The 21456-nt window shown below is 42.7% G+C and overlaps 1 protein-coding gene across 2 annotated transcripts in view; it reads right to left on the bottom strand.

The window, feature by feature from the left end:
* Nucleotides 1-21456, bottom strand: part of SKAP1 (src kinase associated phosphoprotein 1) — a 312702-nt gene that overhangs the window by 22170 nt on the left and 269076 nt on the right. Inside the window, exons 10-11 of one of the 2 annotated variants that reach the window (XM_003278731.4) lie at nucleotides 15306-15356; nucleotides 7213-7313 (exon numbers count right to left, since the gene is read on the bottom strand). In XM_003278731.4, the coding sequence (XP_003278779.1) occupies nucleotides 7213-7313; nucleotides 15306-15356 (152 nt within the window). The remainder of the gene's footprint in view (nucleotides 1-7212; nucleotides 7314-15305; nucleotides 15357-21456) is intronic. The other variant, XM_012503658.2, reaches the window with a different exon arrangement.

Genomic DNA, 21456 nt, shown 5'->3' with positions numbered 1-21456 from the left:
TTTTCTCCCACTTATGACAAGTGACCATAGGCCAAGCACAGTGGCTCACACCTGTAATTCCAGCACTTTGGGAGGCCGAGGCAGATGGATCACCTGAGGCCAAGAGTTCGAGATCAGCCTGGCCAATATGGCAAAATCCCATCTCTACTAAAAATACAAAAATTAGCTGGGTGCCGTGGCACATGCCTGTAGTCCCAGTTACTCAGGAGACTGAGGCAGGAGAATCGCTTGAACCCGGGAGGCAGAGGTTGCAGTGAGCCGAGACTGCGCCACTGCATTCCAGGGCAACAGAGAGAGACTCTGTCTCAAGAAAAACAGAAACAAAAACAAGTGACCATAGTGGTGCTGGTCCACAAAAGGGCCTTGCAATCTGCAGATAAAAGGAACTAAGTCAGGGCACCACAGTATCACATGGAGGGTGATTTGGCACCTGCCCTGTCATGCCTGGTGCCCAGGTTGAATGGATTTTTGGAGTACACCTGTTGTTGAACCCCTGCCAAGTACCGATGGCCACTAACCCCCAAATCACTTTTCCCCGCTGTTGATGTTTGGAATGTCAGACAGGACTGAGCAGCAGCCGGCATGTATTTCAAACACAGCAGATGGATTTTTATATTAGCTCCTATTTCATGTTCAGGCAGAGAGACCGCCACACTAAAACCGCAGCCTCAATGCTGCCGTGTTTGCTTCTGTGAGATTAATTCTGTGAAATTAATTGGGACAAGATTGAAAAGGAAATTAAAATGCAGCTGGGTGAACAGGCCTTTCAAACACCTTTTTCCTGCTCTATTCAAACTTGAATTCTGCTGTGGTCGCCGGCATCGTGGGAAGTAATTTACGAGACGCAGGCTCTCAGGAGCCATTGGTTACGTATGAGGAGACCTGCACCAGCGCCACAATCTGGAGCCACTGAAGAGCGCTAAACACCCCGCTGTGGCTTGAGCTGCATCCTGGCTCCGGGGAGGAAGGGAAGCTTAGTCCCTCACCAGAAAAAGCTGTTCAGAAATATCTGAGTCCAAAAGGAACACAGGAACATCCGCTGGATGCACAGATCTGCTTCGTTATTAAAATCTCCCTTTAATGTATTTTGAGACCCAAATTGGAACTCAGTGAATTAAGTGGGCATGACGCTGCATGGGGCCAAGGAATGCATGGATGTGATGCAGGGAGATCAGTCGGAGTCCTCCTGCTGACTGTGCCACTGGTTACTGTTTCAGAGTTTGGATGTGTGGCTCTGGTCTCTCCAGAAAATGAAGTTTGAATAATCTGTCAGGGACGAAAGCTCTCAGACCAGGAAAGGCATGGTGGATTTTCATGTAGGTCTCTTCACTAGGTATTTTTTTTATATCCAAGTGAGCACCTTTTGTGCTGTAGATCATCTTTTTTTCAATAATTTATTGAACTCCTAGTATGTGCCCAACACTGATCCAAAAGTTTATTATTAGTAAAAGGGAAGGAAATATTCCTACTTCCTACATGCCAGGCACTTCCTTACACAAATTCCCTAATGTAAACATCACAACAAACCTATACATATAAAATTTCCCAATTTTTACAGGTGAGGAAACTGAAGATTATCAGGATTAGGAGATTTTTGCCCAGGGTCATAAATAACCCGTCTGTTATAGGCACATACTTGCTTCCCTGAGAACAGGACAGGTGATGGGCACTTGGTTATCTCTGGGGAGCATCTTTCTTTTTTTTTTTTTTTTTTTGAGACGGAGTCTCACTCTGTTGCCCAAGCTGGAGTGCAGTGGCATAATCTCGGCTCACTGCAACCTCTGCCTTCCAAGGTCAAGCGATTCTCCTGCCTCAGCCTCCCGAGTAGCTGGGATTACAGGTACCCACCACCACACCCAGCTAATTTTTGTATTTTAGTAGAGAGAGGGTTTCACCATGTTGGCCAGGCTGGTCTTGAACTCTGACCTCAGGTGATCTGCCCGCCTCGGCCTCCCAAAGTGCTGAGATTACAGGTGTGAGCCACCGTGCCCGGCCTCTTTTTTTTTTGAGACAGGGTCTCACTCTGTTGCCCAGGCTAGAGTGCAGTGGTACTATCTCAGCTCACTGCAACGTCTGTCTCCTGGTTCAAGCAATTCTCCTGCCTCAGTCTCCCAAACAGCTGGGACTACAGGCATGCGCCATCATGCCCAGCTAGCTTTTGTATTTTTAGTGGAGACTAGGGTTCACCATGTTGGCCAGGCTGGTCTCGAACTCCTGACCTCAGGTGATCTGCCTGCCTCGGCCTCCCAAAGTGTTGGGATTACAGGCATGAGCCACCACGCCCAGCCACTGGGGAGCATCTTTCTTGCCCAGTCAATCATCTTCTCTGGATAATTTTTTTTTTTTTTTGAAAAGGGATAGCCGGGCATGGTGGCTCACACCTACAATCCCAACACTTTAGGAGGCCGAGGTGGGTGGATCACCTGAGGTCAGGAGTTCGAGAACAGCCTGACCAACATGGCAAAACTCTGACTCTACTAAAAATACAAAATTAGCTGGGCATGGGAGCGCGAGCCTGTAATCTCAGCTACTTGGGAGGCTGAGGCAGGAGAACTGCTTGAACCTGGGAGGTGGAGGTTGCAGTGAGCCAAGATCATGCCATCGCACTCCAGCCTGGGCAACGAGAGCAAAACTCTGTCTCAAAAAAAAAAAAATGCCATAAAGAGCTCTCTTTCTGTGATCATTCTTGCCCAAAGGCAAGACTAAAAGAGTCTCCTCTGGGCCGGGTGCTCTGGCTCACGCCTGTAATCCTAGCACTTTGGGAGGCCAAGGCGGGCGGATCACGAGGTCAGGAGATCCAGACCATCCTGGCTAACACAGTGAAACCTCGTCTCTATTAAAAATACAAAAAAAAAAAAAAAGAAAGAAATTAGCCAGGCATGGTGGCAGGTGCCTGTAGTCCCAGCTACTCGGGAGGCTGAGGCATGAGAATGGCGTGAACCCAGGAGGCGGAGCTTGCAGTGAGCTGAGATCGTGCCCCTGCACTCCATCCAGCCTGGGCCACAGAGCGAGACTCCGTCTCAAAAAAAAAAAAGAAAAAAGAAAAAAAAAAAGATTCTCCTGAGTTTGGTCCTAGGCTTCTAAGATTCAAAGTTGGATCACACTTGGGTGACTATTAAGAAACAGCAGAGGCCGGGCGCGGTGGCTCACGCCTGTAATCCCAGCACTTTGGGAGGTCGAGGCGGGCGGATCATGAGGTCAGGAGATCGAGACCATCCTGGCTAACACGGTGACACCCCGTCTCTACTAAAAATACAAAAAATTAGCCAGGCTAGGTGGCGGGCACCTGTAGTCCCAGCTACTTGGGAGGCTGAGGCAAGAGAATGGCGTGAACCCCAGGTGGTGGAGCCTGCAGTGAGCCGAGATCATGCCACTGCACTCCAGCCTGGGCGACAGCGAGACTCCGTCTCAAAAAAAAAAAAAAAAAAAAAAAAAGAAACAGCAGGGAGCAGCAGGAGCCTACGACTAAAGCTGCCGTCCTCATTTCCCCTGCCACCTCCATCTCACCTCCCTTTCTAGATCCTCTAACCTCTGCACCCCGGACTCTGCCTTTCAGAATGCTTTTATCAGACAGAGAGAGGGGGAAACCAGATGTATTTATGAGAACTGAAAACAAAAGAGCTGGTAATTTAAAAAAATTCTTCTTTGTTGAAACTGAATAAGTAATTAAAGCTAAAACACATTTTTGTGTGGAACTTCTTTAGCAGTTTTGCAGTGTCAGGCCCACCATATTTAGAATGGGAGTGTCTGAGGTAGAAGGATTCTTAGATGCTATCCAACTCCACGGTCTCTTTTAACAGGTGAGGAAACAAGTCCACTTAAGCTGAGCTGCATCTGTGTCTCTCAGGGAAACAGATTTCCCTAGATTCCTAAACAGCAGGCCCTTCTTGTCCAACAGAGCTTCTACTGGACAAAAAGAAAAGTAAAGTAGAGGTTTCTAGACACCACTTTCTGGGACTAAATTCAACTTGGGTCAGTTCTGTCCTTACAGGTGTGAGAGACAGCTAAAGAGCGTAACGGACCCCAACAAAAGAAGGCAGCTGAGGCTAAAGTGGGAATAAATTAGGATCTATTTGAGAGAAAATTCCAGAGATGAGGCACTACTGAACTTCTGAATAGACAGATGGCTGGGAATGCTAGTGGAATCTCCTTTTCTATCTGTTTGAATTTGTTCATTTGTGCTTCTTAGAAGCAAGGCAATGAATAGATTGGGTGGCCTTTTAAGGTTCCCTCCTGTCCAAGGACTATTATTGAATTAGGTAATATAATAAAGGTGAATCAAAACTGAAATGCTCCCCAAACCAATGTTAACTGGAATGCAGCTTCATGAGGGAAAGTTCAGCTGAGCTCTTAACTTCTCATTTCCTCTTCGATATGCAGGGATTTGCAACATGGGGAAGGGAGCCAGCTGGTGTAGCTTTTTGGGGAAGAAATATGCTAGTATTAATACAATGGTACAGGATGAAAATGGACTCAGAACCTTCCAGAAGAGAGGAGAAAGAAACTGATAGAAACAGGGCAGTGAGGTATTCTCATTGAATTAAACTCTGATATATTTGCTTTCTTTTCTTCTTTTTTTCTTTTTGGAGACAGAGTCTCACTCTGTCACCCAGGAAAGAGTGCAGTGGCAATCACGGCAGCAATCATGGCAGCCTTGAACTCCTGGGCTCAAGTGATTCTCTCAGCTCAGCTTTCAGGGTAGCTGAGACTACAAGCATGTACCACCACACCCAGCTATTTTTTTTTTTAAATTTTTTGTTTTGTAGAGATGGGATCCTGCTATGTTGCCGAGGCTGGTCTTGAACTCTTGGGTTCAAGCATCCTCTCGCCTCAGCCTCCTAAAATACTGGGATCACAGGCGTAAGCCACCATGCCTGGCCTATGTTAGCTTTTAGTAACAGAGAAGGGGAAGAGGTATTTTTTTTTTTTTTTTTTAAAAAGATTGGATTGGTTCCCCATGTTCTTTGAGATTTCTTAAAAATACAATAGCCACTGTAACCACAGACAGCTCCATACTGCAGGACAGGTCACCGCACAACCCCTTCTAACTAGAGGAAAGGGAGCCCCAGTGAGAAGCCATTAACAAAGGCAAAAGACATGCAAAACAAACAAAATAACCATGACAGAGAGAAGGCCAGCAGCCAGTCTGGCGCTGTTCTTCCCCCCTCCTGCTGCAGGCACCTCCAGACAATGTAAATAGTTAATTTGTTCACCTGCAGGCTCTGGGCAAACAGAGGCCTGGTCACACCTGAGTGGATAACTCGATTACCCCTGTAATGCCAGTGTGGTAATGTACACAAATTCTATTACACGGCAAACCTTGCTTTCGGGCATTTGAAATACCAATCAGGCCAATGTCCACTCCCTTCTTTGCTTCCAATTTATTCTTGGTGTACTGGAGCCACACAGAAATGGCACCAGGGTGGTGCTGAGTTAAGGATCCAGGAGAAATCACTAGAAGATTGTGATCTCACTCAACAAGGCCTGCAGGCCTCCTACTCTCTTGCAAACAAAGGGTTGGATTTGAATTGGGTCTGTATTTAAAGGGGCCTGATTCTGTTGGAACCATGGAAAGGTGCTGTGGGTTAGACCCAGACTGTTTCCTAAGGTGCTTATGGTATATCTCAAACCAAGACAAACCTTTGCCCAGGGTAGTAAAATTCACAGAATAAAGATAAAAGATACTGACACATAAAAAAAGAAGAAAGATAAATGATAAATGATAGATTAATAACCAATGGGTTTTCAGTTTTCCTTTATGGAATCCACATACTCAGCAATTAAAGAGCAAGTTGTGACTATTTCAAAAATGTGTTTGTAGAGATTGATTGGCTGCATAGAGAGAGGGCTTTTTAATAAGTGCTAGGGACAGAGCCTATTATTTTAGCCCACCTATAGAATATGTATGGTCTTTACCAACATGATGCTACTGATTCCCCAAACTGTAGCCCATGAGTTCTGAATCTTCTTCACGTCAGTGATTGATCTGTAATAATCCATCCTTTTTTGGCCGGGCGCGGTGGCTCAAGCTTGTAATCCCAGCACTTTGGGAGGCCGAGGCGGGCGAATCACGAGGTCAGGAGATCGAGACCACGGTGAAACCCCGTCTCTGCTAAAAATACAAAAAATTAGCTGGGCGTCGTGGTGGGAGCCTGTAGTCCCAGCTACTCGGAGAGGCTGAGGCAGGAGAATGGCGTGAACCCGGGAGGCAGAGCTTGCAGTGAGCCGAGATTGCGCCACTGCACTCCAGCCTGGGCGACAGAGCGAGACTCCGTCTCAAAAAAAAAAAAAAAAAAAAAAATCCATCCTTTTTTTAAAAAACCAGTTTGTTTATGGTCAACACTACTATTTGTAAGATGGTTAGCTGGAATTAGGGGTTAACTTGTGACGGAGGAAGAGAATAAAGTTAGCTGGACTGTGTGGGATTGAATTCACTCTCTTGGCCTTATCAGCAATTGCTCAAACCAATTGAGTTAACTAGCTCTGACTCCTCCCCCATACATAATTATGTTACAGTCTTGTTTATCTATAAATGAAATAAGAAGGCAGCTTACCTAGCCAGAATGTTTTCAATAGTATTACATGGTAATAAATTATGTACATAGTGATGACCTTTAAGCACAAGTCCCTGAGAAAGATTAAATTTTGATTGGCATAGTTTTGGTATAATACCAATTTTATTGCATTTTTTATTTTATTATTATTTTTATTATTTATTTATTTATTTTTGAGACGAAGTCTCGCTCCGTCGCCAGGCTGGAGTGCAGTGGCGTGACCTCAGCTCACTGCAACCTCCGCCTCCTGGGTTCAAGCAATTCTCATGCCTCAGCCTCCCAAGTAGCTGGGACTACAGGCATGTGCCACCACACCTGGCTAATTTTCTGTAGTTTAGTAGAGACTGGGTTTCAGCATGTTGCCCAGGCTGGCCTTGAACTTCTGAGCTCAGGCAGTTCACCGGCCTTGGCCTCCCAAAGTGCTAGGATTGCAGGTGTGAGCCACCACGCCTGGCCTGGCCTTGTATTTTTAAATGTGAAATTGGTTCCTGAATCTGGATTTTCATTTAAAACTTTTCCTAACAATTATGAAGAAATGGGAATTTATATGTGAGGGAGCCATGGGAAGTGTATGACACGGAATAATTCTGTTTGTGGTGACTAAATCAAGAATGAAAAAATTGACTTTCGATTCAAGCCCCAAACTTTCTGTCCTTACCTTGCTCAGAATGCGGATGAAGTCACCCCGCTGGAAGGACAGTTCATCTGGCTGGTCACCATGGCAATCCCATAGGCCCTGGTAGTAACTGGCATAGTCTACTGATCAAAGAGAGGAGAAATCAAAGTTAAAAGGACTCTATTTTTTCCGAGGAGCCCATGTTTTTGCTGCAAATGGAAACCAGGGTTCTGATATTGCCCCTAGGAAGCCTCAGATTAAGGGGAGTTGAGATGAGATACAGCCAAACACTCAGCATGAGCAAAGGACTATGGGAGAAGGAGATCATTAACTAACATTAAATATTTACAGATCACTCCTAGTAGGATGCCGTTCAACGATATGATAAATGTATTTATTAATAAAGGAAATCAGGCAGGTAATTTTTCACTTGGTTTGTAAGTAAGCAGTGCAGAGGTTTCCCACCAGACTTTCCTGATCCAGGGCAACTAAACTATCTAGTTTTTCTCTTCATTATGCATTTGAAGGATCAGAGTAAATCTGTGACTTCTGCCTATTTACAAGAAAGGCTTAGTCAGCCAGCAGCTTCTGGATCACAGCTCACTTTTTGGCCTTCTTTGTCCATAGGAACTTCGTCCTGGGAACTTCCCACCTAGGTACTATATGAGGTAATCACCAATAAATACTGAAACGAATAGCCCAGTCTTTAAGTGGAACCAAGGGGGTGTCTCATCCATTACAACTAAATTCTGGGTGGGCTGGCCCTTTTCCAGCATCTCATTTGTAGACCTTGAACATGTCTGCCAAGATTTATCTGCAAGCCCCGGGGGAACAGAAACCAAAGTGATCTGCATTAAAAATGAAAGCAACTGAAGACGACAAACCAAGCTTTAGAAGCAGCTGGAGAGATTTACTGAGCTTCTCAGCAAAACTAGATGGCAATGATGCCACAGGACAGCCATCGATTCTTAACAATGAAGAATTTGTATTGATCTTCTACCCGGAAAGGTTAAACACTAGAGTACAAAGTAGGAGAGGATCTGGGGATTTGAATGGCAGGAGAGCTAATGCCCACTAGACCAGGCATGCTCCTTTTTCCTTGGGGTGCCCTGTATCAGAGCTGTGAACAAAGCACCTACAGAAGATGAAATTCAATAGATGGGAGTCAGGAGTCCTGGGTTCTAATTAAAATTCACATGATTTTGGGGGACTCTGTTGTATAGATTTCCACCTTTCCATTTATTCATTTTACCCTCCCATGAGCAGTGATAGCATTGGTGGCTGAGGATAGGGCAAATGGGCAGTAGGGGCACAGACACCCTCCCTATATTTGCTTTTTTTCTACTTATTCCTGACTTAGGAGCAATTTAAATAATAAAGGCACAGAGGGACAAAATCCCTATATGTCTCTGGAAGAGAACTTTGGTAGGAATCTTAAAGGGTACAAAAACAGAGGAGGGAGAGAACTATTTAGTTAAAACTCAGATATTGCAAACAAAACTAAAAATGTCAACCATATAGAAATTCAGGCATGTTTTCTTCACACATAAAATTGTCTGTGTGTGCAGTAGACAACAGAGGGCAGCAAACAAGATAACTACTGTGAAAACATTCTGCCACAGAGTTGATAATATGTTTGGAAGAAAAATACTTTGGGAGAAATATGTTAGTTATTGAAAAGACAAAGCATTCATTTTTGGAAATATAAATACCTGAAATAATAGAGAAATATCAATCCCTGAAAAGTGAAAGTAGTTTTCCCAGAGGATTTATTATGAATTTTCCATTTTAATGGAGTTGCTTAATCACCCCAAGATTTTGACTAAATTCAGGAATGAAAGAATATTAACATCAATATTTTTCATGGATTCATATATGGTAGAGAAAACTATTTTTGTAAAAATAGGTTCTAAAACCATAACAATATTTCTGAGTGGTAAGGAGACTAACAAGGTTATCTTGGTCTTTTCTGGTCTAGCAGATAGTCACTTTGGAGTACGATTCCCTACTGTGTGCCTGGATGTGGGATAGGTCCTAATATTGAGTGCCTTTTTGTTGTATACATAAAAAGTGATTTGACATTGGGTATATATGGGTCTGGGAGAACATCTGGAAAAAGATCTATTCTAAAAGCACAAAAGATCACAGGGAAAGCAAGAAGCTAGGAGAAAAACAGAAGCCTTCCAGGAAAAAAATAAAGATAGAAAAGGTCTTTGATATTAAAGGCCAAAAGAAGACAGAGTTCAGGAATCCCGGAGATGGTTTAGCTCAGCCCAAGAACAGGGATTGTCAGAAGTAGAACAGCTCCAAAAAACAGGCAGAATGAAGGGCTAAAAACTAGGAAAAGTTTGAACTCGCTAGCTAGCTAGAAGTATTCTCTATTAAGGAAATCAATGAGGGGTAATTCCTTAGCTGGGCAAGATGACTCCATATTTCAGACTTCCTGTTTAACACACATGTGATATGCATTTATGTGTATGTGTGCATGCAACTTCACTAATTCATTTCTCATCATCCAACAGACATGTATACAGTACCTACTAAATGCCAGGGACTGTGTTAGATACTGGGAATCCCACATTGGCCACACATGAGCCCTCCTCTCACGGGTACCTTCTAGTCAGGGAAGCACCATGGAAAAAACAGTTACACAAATGTTTATTTATGATTATGGTATGTCTGTGAAGGAGAAGTTGAGGACGCTGTGTGTAATAGAGAATCTAACATAGTTTGAGGGGTCAGAAAAGGCTTTTCTGACCAAGTGGGTGTTAAAGACCTTGAAGAGGGGAAGAGATAAGTTGGAGGAGGGCTTCATTCCTGAAGCTTGGCACCAGGAAGAGCTTAAAAGCCCAGAAGTCTGCAGGGCTACTCCAGCTTCTCCCTAAACCTGCCCAACTCATCCTATAAGCAAAAGAATGAATGAGGAGACTTTGCTTTCTTTTCTTTTCTTTCTTTCTTTCTTTTTTTTTTTTTTGAGACGAAGTTTCACTCTTGTTGCCCAGGCTGGAGTGTAATGGCGTGATCTTGGCTCACCGCAACCTCTGCCTCCTGGGTTCAAGGGATTCTCCTGCCTCAGCCTCCTGAGTAGCTGGGATTACAGGCATGTGCCACCACGCCCAGCTAATTTTATATTTTTAGTAGAGATGGAGTTTCTCCATGTTGGTCAGGCTGGTCTTGACCTCCCGACCTCAGGTGATCCGCCCGCCTCAGCCTCCTAAAGTGTTGGGATTACAGGTGTGAGCCACTGCGCCCGGCCGACTTTAATTTCTGTAGAGCAGACAGAGGACCTGAGAGCCCAAGGGTGAGGCTTGCCTCTATGGGCTGGATTTAGATTCCTTTAGGCTTACACTAGTCTGGCAGGCGTCTGAAATCAGAAATGGTACAGCATTCTGACCATTTAATTAATTCAAAACATCCTAATTCTCATTTTGAGGACATTATTCCATCTAATTATTTTTTTTCCAGTCTGTCCATTTGGAATGAAAAACAAAAGAATAAAGCTTAATGCCAGCATTTCTCAATGTCTCTCCAAAAAACGTAACTCTGCACTAAATAAAGCCTGGCAATTCGAAAGCAAAGCACTAATATATCCAGCATAAAACAGACAGAGGACCTAGAGCAATAATGACACCACTAATAACTAAAACAGTTATAACAATTAACAACAATTACAATGATAGAGAAGCTAATGGGTATGATCACTGCATTTAAATTGCTAGCAGAGCTGAGAAGGGCTTTTTCTAGAGAAAAAAAAAGCAGCATCTTACTCTCTTTATCCTATGTAAGGGAAGCTAAACTCCAGGCAACCAAAATGTCATAAGAAGAATAGCAACAGACCAAGTTAAAAAAAAGTATTGGTTTCCTTTTTCTATTTATTGCAAAGCATTTGTCATTGCATGCCACGTTCTTTACAACTAGTGACAGTCATTTCTCTTGTAACTGAGGCCAAGTTGGTGCTACTGATGATAGTCAATGGCTGAAAATTAGCCTGTATGATGAGCAAAGTTTTAAGGTAAAAAGGACCAGGACATCTCTCTGCCTTTCTCCTTCCTTAGGGACAATAAAAACTGACTGTTCCTTCCAGAGTTCAGCTTATGTTTGGGAGTGACTGGGTAGCAACAGAATTCAGGCTGTGACAAGGGAAAAGTGGCTAAAGGCAGGCCAGCATGTTATTTACATTTTCTTGATTACTAAAATGATCGTGTCAATAAGGCCTGGCATTAGTACAACCTCTTAAGTTACGAAAAAGAGAGACAAATGTGAAGATGGATAAAGCCAGTCCTACGAGAGGATGGGATGGTGAGACTTGGACAAAAAACGCCAAAGTAGTGACCCATTGGAAGTGACTTGAAATGTTCTTTAAGCCAGGTCAGAAAGGTCTAACACGTTCAGTCCATTCAAGTAAACTCTGACAAATTTTCTTTCTTTTTTTTTTTTCTGAAACAAGGTCTTGCTCTGTCACCCAGGCTGAAGTGCAGTGGCACAATCATAGCTCACGGCAGCCTTGAACTCCTGGGCTCAAGCTATCTTCCCCCTGCAGCCTCCTGAGTAGCTGGGACTACAGGTGCATGCCACCACACCCAGCTAATCTTTTTAATTTTTTGAAAACACAGGGTCTTGCTTTGTTGCCCAGGTTGATCTCAAACTCCCAGGCTCAAGCAATTCTCCCATCTTCGCCTCCCAAAGTGCTGGAATTACAGATGTTAGTTACCGCACCCAGCCTTGATAGTTTATTAACTATTTCGGAAGAAAGCTATGAAAATATTTCCCAAGCCCCCACTGACTGTGGCACCAGAGGAGGAAGAGCAATTGGATAATACCATTTGCTTATTTCATAGTCCTTTAATCTTGAGTTTTGAAATTACTATGATCCTAGTGTTATAAGTATGATTTGGAAGTGGGGTACACTCAGATTCTGATTTTCATGTCATTTCCTCTTTTCGTTGGGCCAAAATTTTAGCTGGTTAATAATCAGCTCATGTTTGGTCTTGGAAAACAGGCTTCAAAAGGTAAGAGCTGCAAACACCTCTGTGGTTTCCCTTTGTTTCTTTCATGTAGTAGTTCACTCTATTGGCGCGCACTAAAGTGAGAAGAGGGCCTCAGAGATGGAATGGTATAAGCAACCATTTTTTGGCCCTCCTAAAAGCAATCATTTGCTTATAAGACCACAGTAGTGTGGTCTGTGTCTCCTTTTGGCTTAGTTTGCCCACAATTTCAGAGTTGGGGTTGGATGCAGACTGAGGGAGGTACGAGTGGGAGGGGTCTGTTTCAGGTTTTCCTTGGTCAGGGATTTTATGTATCTAAGGATGATTTGTGCCTCCAGGGTTGCTTTTTATTTGACATAGCACATGCAAACAGATGTCCAGTAATTTTTATAAAAATGATACAGGAGTTTTTTTTGTTACTGGGTTCTTTTCATGTAGGAGTTAATTTCATTATAGACTTATGTTAGACTACTGGGCTGATGGGTTGGAATTTAGTGAAACTCTGAGGTGTTGAAGAGTCACTCATTAAAATAACCCTGTTACTAACAGTCATGCTGTAAACTGAGCTCTTTATAGATTGAGCAATCAATACTACAAGGCTGTGATAGATTTTCTAGGTAACAGAATGAAATAAAAGAAATTACATCTTACAGGGTCATTAACACTCAATAAGGATGGACTGAATCCCTTCCCCCCTATTCTGATAAGATCTAGTTGGGCCTTAGGAATGTTAGCAATTCCATCAGGGAAAAAAGCACAGCATTCAAGGAACAGGATCCATCGAGGTTGGAGAAAAGTACTTGGATTTTAAAAGTAACTCTGCTAGCCATAGCATCTTTTGGGAAAAAAGGAAGAAGGGAAAGGTCAACTTGCTTATGTATTTTTTTCTCCCCAAAAGCATGTTAACACCTGAGAAAAGGCTGGGCGCGGTGGCTCATGCTTGTAATCCCAGCACTTTGGGAGGCCAAGACGGTCGGATCACCTGAGGTCAGGAGTTCCAGACCAGCCTGGCCAGCATGGTGAAACCCCGTCTCTACTAAAAGTACAAAAATTAGCTGGGCGTGGTGCCATGTGCCTGTAATCCCAGCTACTCGGGAAGCTGAGGCAGAAGAATCACTTGAACCCAGGAGGCAGACGTTGCAGTGAGCGGAGATAGCGCCATTGCACTCCAGCCTGGACAACAGAGCGAGACTCCGTCTCAAAAAGCAAACAAACAAACAAAAAAACACACACCTGAGAAAACCTAAGTAGCCCAAACTTGTGTAGCTTGTCTATGACATAGGAATTCACACTGTCCTAGAGCTTCCTGCCTTTTAAATGCCTTCACTGGGGCTGCCTGCCCTTCCCCCAGACCTCTATATTTTATTGTTACAAAACTAAATGATAACATTTGGATTTATGTATTTTTCACCATTTCTATAGCGCCTTTGGAGAAAAGGCAGTATATAAAATCAATCGATAAATAAGTAAACACAAATAATAAAAATTCCTGCCTCAGATTCTGCAGAGAGAGCAAAAAGTCCTCCTGTTTTTTAATCACTAAGTCACCAATCATTATAATTGGTGGGAAGTGTAAACCATAGAAACATTTTCAGAGCTTGCTATACTTTAACAACACTTATTTTGGAGGCAGGAAGCATGAGGAACAAAAGAATTTTTTTTTTAAACCTACTTGAATTATTGCTGTAGGAACAGTTAAGAAATAAATCTCCTCTCACCTCCCAGATATAACCTTAGAGAAAGAGGTAGAAGGAGGAAATGAGATAAGGGAGGAGTCTGAAACTGGATTCTAGACTTTGCTAAAAGATCGATGCTTCCTGAATGGAGTTTAATATGAAATTCGCCATAGGAAGCTTACAATTACTCCACCCAAGCTGTCCACATGAAGCGTTTCTTTTCTGCACTGGTGATGGAAGTTGGTTGAGGAAAGATATATGTGGAACGTGGGTGGGTCAGAACAGATTTTCATTTGGAATTCTGCACAGTAAGTAGACAACAGAAGGAAATAGGTTTCAGAATGGACCTAATCACATGTGTTCATTATCATGAAGTACTTGCAGCCACACTCACATCCATGCATTACACCCGCCTCTGCTGCTTTCTTTCTCTCCTGCTTTGGCACATGACTTCTGAGGCTGCATCTTTGTTGTCTCTTCTCTTCCCTGGGAGCTGCTGGACCCTTAGGAAGTTGGGTCCTGAACCTTTTAAGTATTCACTTTCTGTAGAGAATGAACCTAGAAATGGGGGTTTTGCTGGATGGATAAGGAAGAGAAGAAAAAGCACAAGGAAAGGAGAGAGGAGAATGGGAAAAGACAGGGCCAGATAACGGAGAAGGAGCAGGGAAGGAAAGAAGGCAAGAATTCCTAGGCTTAAGATTTTCATAGACTTCCTAAGAAAAATATCAGCCAGTATCTAAATCAGTCATGATTAGGGCTCTGCTGATGGAACAAATGTCCTTGAGGTGGCCCTTGCAATGTGCAGCATTCCTTTACTGACAACGGTGGAATAGGTCCTTGGTCCACTTAGGAGGCTTCAGAGGGGCATCTGACCTTAGAAAGAATGGGCTCACTAACAGCCTGAAGCATGGTTAACAGTCTGGGATGAATAAGATGTAATTTTATATTCAACAAACCTGTTACGTATTCATTTCCAAATGTGCCTGGAATCAAACCAGGCCATCAGAAGTCAGCATCACCAAGCAATTCTATCTTTCACCCCGTGTTCACTTTTCAGATCTGACACATTTCCATTCCCCTCTGAACTTGCAATCTCCGGGCCTCTCAGAGAGGAGATGTTTCCATTCTTTCCATTCTCAATCCTCTGATCTCTTAGAGATGAGGCAATTCTATTTTCACTGTACTGATATAAGAAATACTGATAGGAAAAAATAAATATCTGGTTTGGCTTCCCACCCTCTCTAGGATAAATCTTGGCTGTTCTGGGAACATTAATTAAAGTGAATGTATGGTTGCTTTTAAAGTTTAGGTATTTCCCTACCCAGTCACTTTATTTGGGGCTTTGGGGTTCACACACAGGTACTCTCTTAATTATTGAGTCCAGTAATTTTTGTAGTCTCAGAGAAGAGTGCTTTCTCTAATCAGAAGCCCATAATGTCCTACCCAGTGCCTGTGCATTTAAAAGCTCTTATACCTCCTTTTCGTCGAGTGCCACTCTCATCTTCTTCTAGATCATGCTCTTCATCTGGGGGGATAAATGATCAGTATTAGTAATTAGTGGTTCACAGTCTTATGTTCTTTTTTTTTTTTTTTTTGAGATAGAGTCTTGCTCTGTTGCCCAGGCTAGAGTGCAGTGGAACTATTTCGGCTCACTGCAAATTCCATGTCCGGGGTTCGAGGGATTCTCCTGCCTCAGCCCCCTGAGGAGCTAGGAGTACAGGTGCCCACCACCATGCCAGGCTAATTTTTGTATTTTTAGTAGAGACGGGGTTTCACTATGTTGGCCAGGTTGGTCTTGAACTCCTGGAGTCAGGTGATCCGCCCTCCTCGGCCTCCCAAAGTATTGGGATTACAGGTGTGAGCTACTGCGTCCAGCCAGTCAGTCTCATGTCCTTTATATGGAGAGGTCCCCTTTCTCTGAGCTCATCATACTCTCTTCTCTAAGGAAAGTTTAATTACTGTTTTTTTTGTCTGTTTTTTAGGCAGAGTTTCACTCTTTGTTGCCCAGGCTGGAGTGCAATGGCGTGATCTCGACTCACTGCAACCTCTACCTTCCGGGTTCAAGCGATTCTTCCCGAGTAGCTCAGCCTCCCGAGTAGCTGGGATTACAGGCTCACATCACCATGCCCAGCTAATTTTGTATCTTTAGTAGAGATGGGGATTCTCCATGTTGATCAGGCTGGTCTCAAACTCCTGACCTCAGATGATCCACCCACCTTGGCCTCCCAAAGTGCTGGGATTACAGGCGTGAGCCACCGTGCCTGGCAATTACTTGTTCTTAAAAAAAAAAAATTAATTTGTCACCTTCAAACTGGCCTTCTCCTTCCCTTCCCTTTCATTTATTCATAAGCATGCTGAAGTGCTTATTACATGCACGACATTGCACTAGGAACTGGGGACAAGCAATAAACAAAACTGTCAGAGTTCCTGCCCTCGTGGAGCTTCCAGTCCATCAGATTATTTAGATGTCTATCACCAGAATCCTAATCCTTTTCCTCAAACTCTATTTCTCCTTCCCTCTGGAATTCTCTTCAAAATTATTATCTCTATGCAAGCATTCTCTCTAGTTTTAAGCACTCTAGAGTTAGGATGTTAGAGTGTGTGTGTGTGTGTGTGTGTGTGTGTGTGAACAACCCTCTGTGATTGGCTGGGTGTGGTGGCTCATGCCTGTAATTCCAACACTTTGGGAGACCAAGGCGGGCAGATCATGAGGTCAGGAGTTGGAGACCAGCCTGGCCAACATGGTGAAACCCCGTCTCTACTAAAAATACAAAAATTAGCCGGGCCTGTGGCAGGCACCTGTAACCCCGGCTACTCAGGAGGCTGAGGCAGGAGAATTGCTTGAATCCAGGAGGCAGAGGTTGCAGTGAGTCGAGATTGTGCCACTGCACTCCAGCCTGAGTGACAGAGCAAGACTCTGTCCCGGGGAAAAAACAAAAAACAAAAAACCCTCTTTGATTAATTAGTCCTTAATCCTTAATGTATCCATCTTGTACATAATTTTATGTTCCTAGTACTTGGGGCTTGTAGTTATCTTTTTACTGTTTTTATTCAGCATGCCTTGTTCATTAGAGTATAAGCTCCTGAGGGTAGCTGGAATGGTCTTTTCATTAATTGCCATAGATTCACAATGGGTTGTAAGTCAATGCCAGTGTCTAACTCCAGTCAAATGTTTATATGGTCAAAGTTACAACACAATAGGCCTAAGTTTCTTACTCCTATTAACCGGTTTCATTTCATCACATTACCTGATAAAATAGGAATTGGGCCCTTATAAAGTAAATATGTGTACCAGAATCATAATTAGCTATTTTATACATGGGGCAAAGTGAAGAAAAATACACTCGCTATTCTTTTCACTACCACCATGCTCTTTTCCCACTCTCTCACTCACACATATATACACACATATGCACAGTAGATAGGGTATAATAAGCAATGTTTTGAGGGCTGAATACTCAGCTCCTCTTGGCCACATTTACTTTCCTTTCTCCTGAGTCTTAACGACATTTGCTTGTCTTGCTTCTCCATAGTTTTGCCACTAAATGAAGCTTTGACATTTCTCTTTCTTTTTTTAAATGTAATGTTTATAGGGCAATATGAGTTCTGGTATGTCAAAGTGGGGAAGTAAGCTCCAAGCTCATAGGTAAGAAGGAGCAGCATAAAAATATATTAGAATACTATAAAGCATTAAAGGAGTAATTGATTTCAAGTAAGAAAGAGACTGATACGGCCAGGTGTGGTGGCTCACGCCTGTAATCCCAGCACTCTTGTAGGCTGAGATGGGAGGATCACTTGAGCCCAAGAGTTAGACACCAGCATAGACAACAGAGCAAGACCCTGTCTCTATAAAAAATAAAAATAAAAATTAGCTAAGCACAGTGATGCACACCTGTAGTTCCAGCTACCTGGGAGACTGAGGCAGGAGGATTGCCTGAGCCCAGGAGTTTGAGCCTGCAGTAAGCCATGATTGCACCACTGCAGTCCAGCCTGGGCCTGGGCAACAGAGTGAAACCTTGTCTCTAAAAAAAAAAAAGACGGATACGCTGGGAAATAAAATATATATATATATATATATATATATATATATATATATATATGCCCTACAATATAGTATGGGAAAAGGAGCAATTTTACTCAACAGTTCTTACAGCCATGTATGATCTAGCAGCAGAGAATGTTCTACTTGCCATCTGTAGTGCTCCCTCAACCCTACCATGAGGAATAAAACAATCTAAGCTAATGGAGGAGTGAAATCAAATATAGGAAACAGATCATGCTGAAATAAATCACATTAAACATTCTTTGCACGTTGTCTTCTCGTTACTCGTCCACTTCCTTCCTTTCTCAGTTATGATGCATTTCCTTTTCGACATGGGACTAATTTTAGGATTGGAAACATTAGAGGAAAAGTTGGTACATCCTCAGTTTTAGAGATACCCAATAATTTGGACAGAGAGTAGCTCTTTTGTTGATATCAAACAACTCCATCACAAAGACCAATAATTTGCTGTGCTTAGGCACTTTTGCAGAGAGGGTTTATTCCACCTCTGCTGTCTGTGTGCAGCTGTCTCTTCCTCCCAATTCTAATCAATGTAAATTGGGTCAGATCTCCACTGTGAATTACAAATTGGATCCGAAGTTGGAGGGTCACAGTGCTGCTACTCCACCTCCTTCCCACCGCCATTAGATGGGAAGCTTCACCAAAGATCTTTTCTAAATAAATCAGACTTTATTGTAAAACTCGGCCACTGACGAGACATAACCTCATTAACATTGATTTTAAAATAAATTATTGAAAGTGGCTTGCCTGCTCTTTGCATTTGTAAAATAGGAGAATGTAAATGTATTTGCAATGATAAAAATGAAAACTAAAACTTAATTCCTTTATTCTTTCGGGCAACAGCACTTAATCTAGTCACAATACAAAGATGGAACAATAGAAATGTGTTCTATACAGTTCAGTTCCAGACCAGATACTCTTGATTTCCACTGCACTTTTGGAATCAACTAGAAAGAAAAAAAAACATTGGCTATAGAGTTTTTATATCATTCACCGCCATTACTAAGCTCTACGATGATGGATGTAAACGGGGAAGCTCCAATCCCCACATCTGTTTTATCTAACACTGTCCTTCCCAGGTGGCTGAAAGTAGGCTCAAATCAAGAAGACTTCCCATTGGTGGGCTTGGCACTATGCCTCTGGGGTCTTTGGAAGACTGGGTAGGGGGCACTGTCACATAGTGAAAGAAAACACCATTCACAGCTAGTTGTGAAAATTACATCCCTAGACACCTCCCTAGGTTCAGAGGGCACAAGTTATCTCAGATCTTTCCATGAAACTGAACAGGTGTCTTTCCAACTCCAGAGTCAAAGACAACTATTATATGACAACAGAAAAAAAGTCCTGTTGCTCACAAAAAGGGGTGGGTTAAATAGCTAAAGTTCTCATTTTTATTAATCTGTAATGTGACACTTTAATTTTAAGAGACTATTTAAAAATTTTTTTTTAGGCTAAAGAGCTTGTTGAATTTCTTTATAAGAATATTATTAGGCATTTCAGCATTAAATCTACTGAAATACATCTTCATTTAAGAGTGAATTGAAATTTATGTGCTAGCTCAACTTTAAACAGTAATGGATTATAATGGTCCTTGCTCCTAACAGGGCATATGGGACCCCAACCTTACATAGGTTTTAAACAAATTAACCTCTAAAGATTACTGTCCACTTATCACATTAAATGCTCTACTTGATCCCCAAATATCTCATCTCAATTGGGAAAACAGTTGAAGAAGATTCTGTTAACTGTGCGAACATGTAAGAGAACCATGGGGCATCACAAATGAGCATCAGTATCCGGAGAGTCGATTTCAATCAACATTCTTGGCACAATGTCAGGGACACTAATGAGAGGCTGAGAGGAATAGGACACTGAATCCACCTCAGAGGGACAGAGAGGAGCCAGCAGCTTCTCATGACACCTGGCTATTTTCTGAAGTGCTGCTCTGACACTCCTCTGACATCGGCTACACTGATATCAGAAAGAATAACATTAGAAAAAAATGACTAAATCAGAAAGAGGGGAAATCACTTACTTCCCCAAACAAAGAAAGTGACAAAAGCTTCAAAAAATGCCAACTGTGTAAATGTGCAACCAGATGTCAAGGTGCTGTGGTGACAGATGCAACAGAAATACAGATAGACTCAAGGTGCAAAGGGGACATGCAGAAAAGTAGAAATAAACTGCTTCCCAGCATGCACAGATACGTTATAAATCCACGGATGTATAGCACCTCATCAGACTACATGCAAAATACAAGCAAGATGCTAATAACACATTTAATTCTCTTTTGTGTATTTGGTTATCTCAACTGTTACCTCAAAATATTTGCATCCTATTTCACTGATATGGGCTTGATGTATAAGATATTAAACTCAATTTGTGCTAACTGCAACACTTGGAATGCACTGAATTTAACTTCACAAATAATACCTAAGCATCTACTAATTGGGGAGAAAGACCTGAATACAAATCACTGGTGAGGGCTAAAACAAAGCTTAATTCTAGTTGAGTATCTGGGAAGGTGTCACTGAGGAGACATATTTGAGCAGAATGTGTACAATTCCACAGGCTGAGATCAGGGGGATGGTCTAGGTAGAAGAAACAACATGATTCTAGTTTTGGTGCTGGCCAAGCAGCACTGTGTGGCTGGGGCTCAGTAGGCATGGGAGTAAGACAGAGAAAAGTCCAGAAGTTCAGAGGAGGCCTGATGATGGTGTTGACTCTTCCCTGATGCTCTTTCTTCATAAACTTTGTATTTTTGGTCTCCATTTTGTTTCATTTCCTTAGACTTCTTATCTTCACTGTTCCCCCTTCCTGTGGGTCTGAACAACTGTACAGGGGGAAAAATAATTCCACAGAATGCTTGTTTCCATTTGACTCAAAATTTTAAAAACTCAGTTATATGCTTTATTTTAAAGCAATCTGGTTTCTAGGTCTATAATAACACCCTGGGGCAGTGTGGGCAGCATTGGAATGTGCACAGAAATTCCCAAAGATGGCTCGTCATCTCTCTTTCCATTTGCTCTTCTGAAATCTCTCTAGAGAACACAGCCGGATTCCGTTGCCATTGCAGCTGCTACAAGGCCCCAGTTACAGCACTTCAATGGTCTCAGACGTCTTGCTGGATCCCAGCCTTAAGACCCCAGACAAAGCAAAACCTGATAAAAGTTGTCCTTTTGTGGAATCTTGAATCATGGAGCTGGGCCTATGCTGGCCTGTAAAATAACTTCGGGGGTGGTGGTGGTGGTGGTGAGAGAGGGCTCAGAAAAGCCTCCGTTTTCTACATATTGCTTTAGCATTTCTTTGTGGTAGTTCCCTGCAGTTTAATCTACTGCAAATGAGATCCTAAAAAAATCAAGGGCCCACATATGCTCGACACGGATGTTCAGAAATTCCACCAGATACCAACCTTGAAACCATATTTTCCAGGACTAACGTTTTTGTGGCCTGGCTGAAAACCTTGAGTGCTCTGGTTTTCCCTCATGGGGAGAAGAGTGCTAGCTATGTAGCAAATGCTAATTATCCCATGATTAATGTGATGGAGTGAGTTTAATGTGAT

The sequence above is a fragment of the Nomascus leucogenys genome, unplaced genomic scaffold (assembly GCF_006542625.1).
Source record: "Nomascus leucogenys isolate Asia unplaced genomic scaffold, Asia_NLE_v1 Super-Scaffold_258, whole genome shotgun sequence".
Lineage (NCBI taxonomy): Eukaryota > Metazoa > Chordata > Mammalia > Primates > Hylobatidae > Nomascus > Nomascus leucogenys.
The sequence above is the reverse complement of the archived record's forward strand: the minus strand, read 5'-3'. Positions and strand labels throughout refer to the sequence as shown.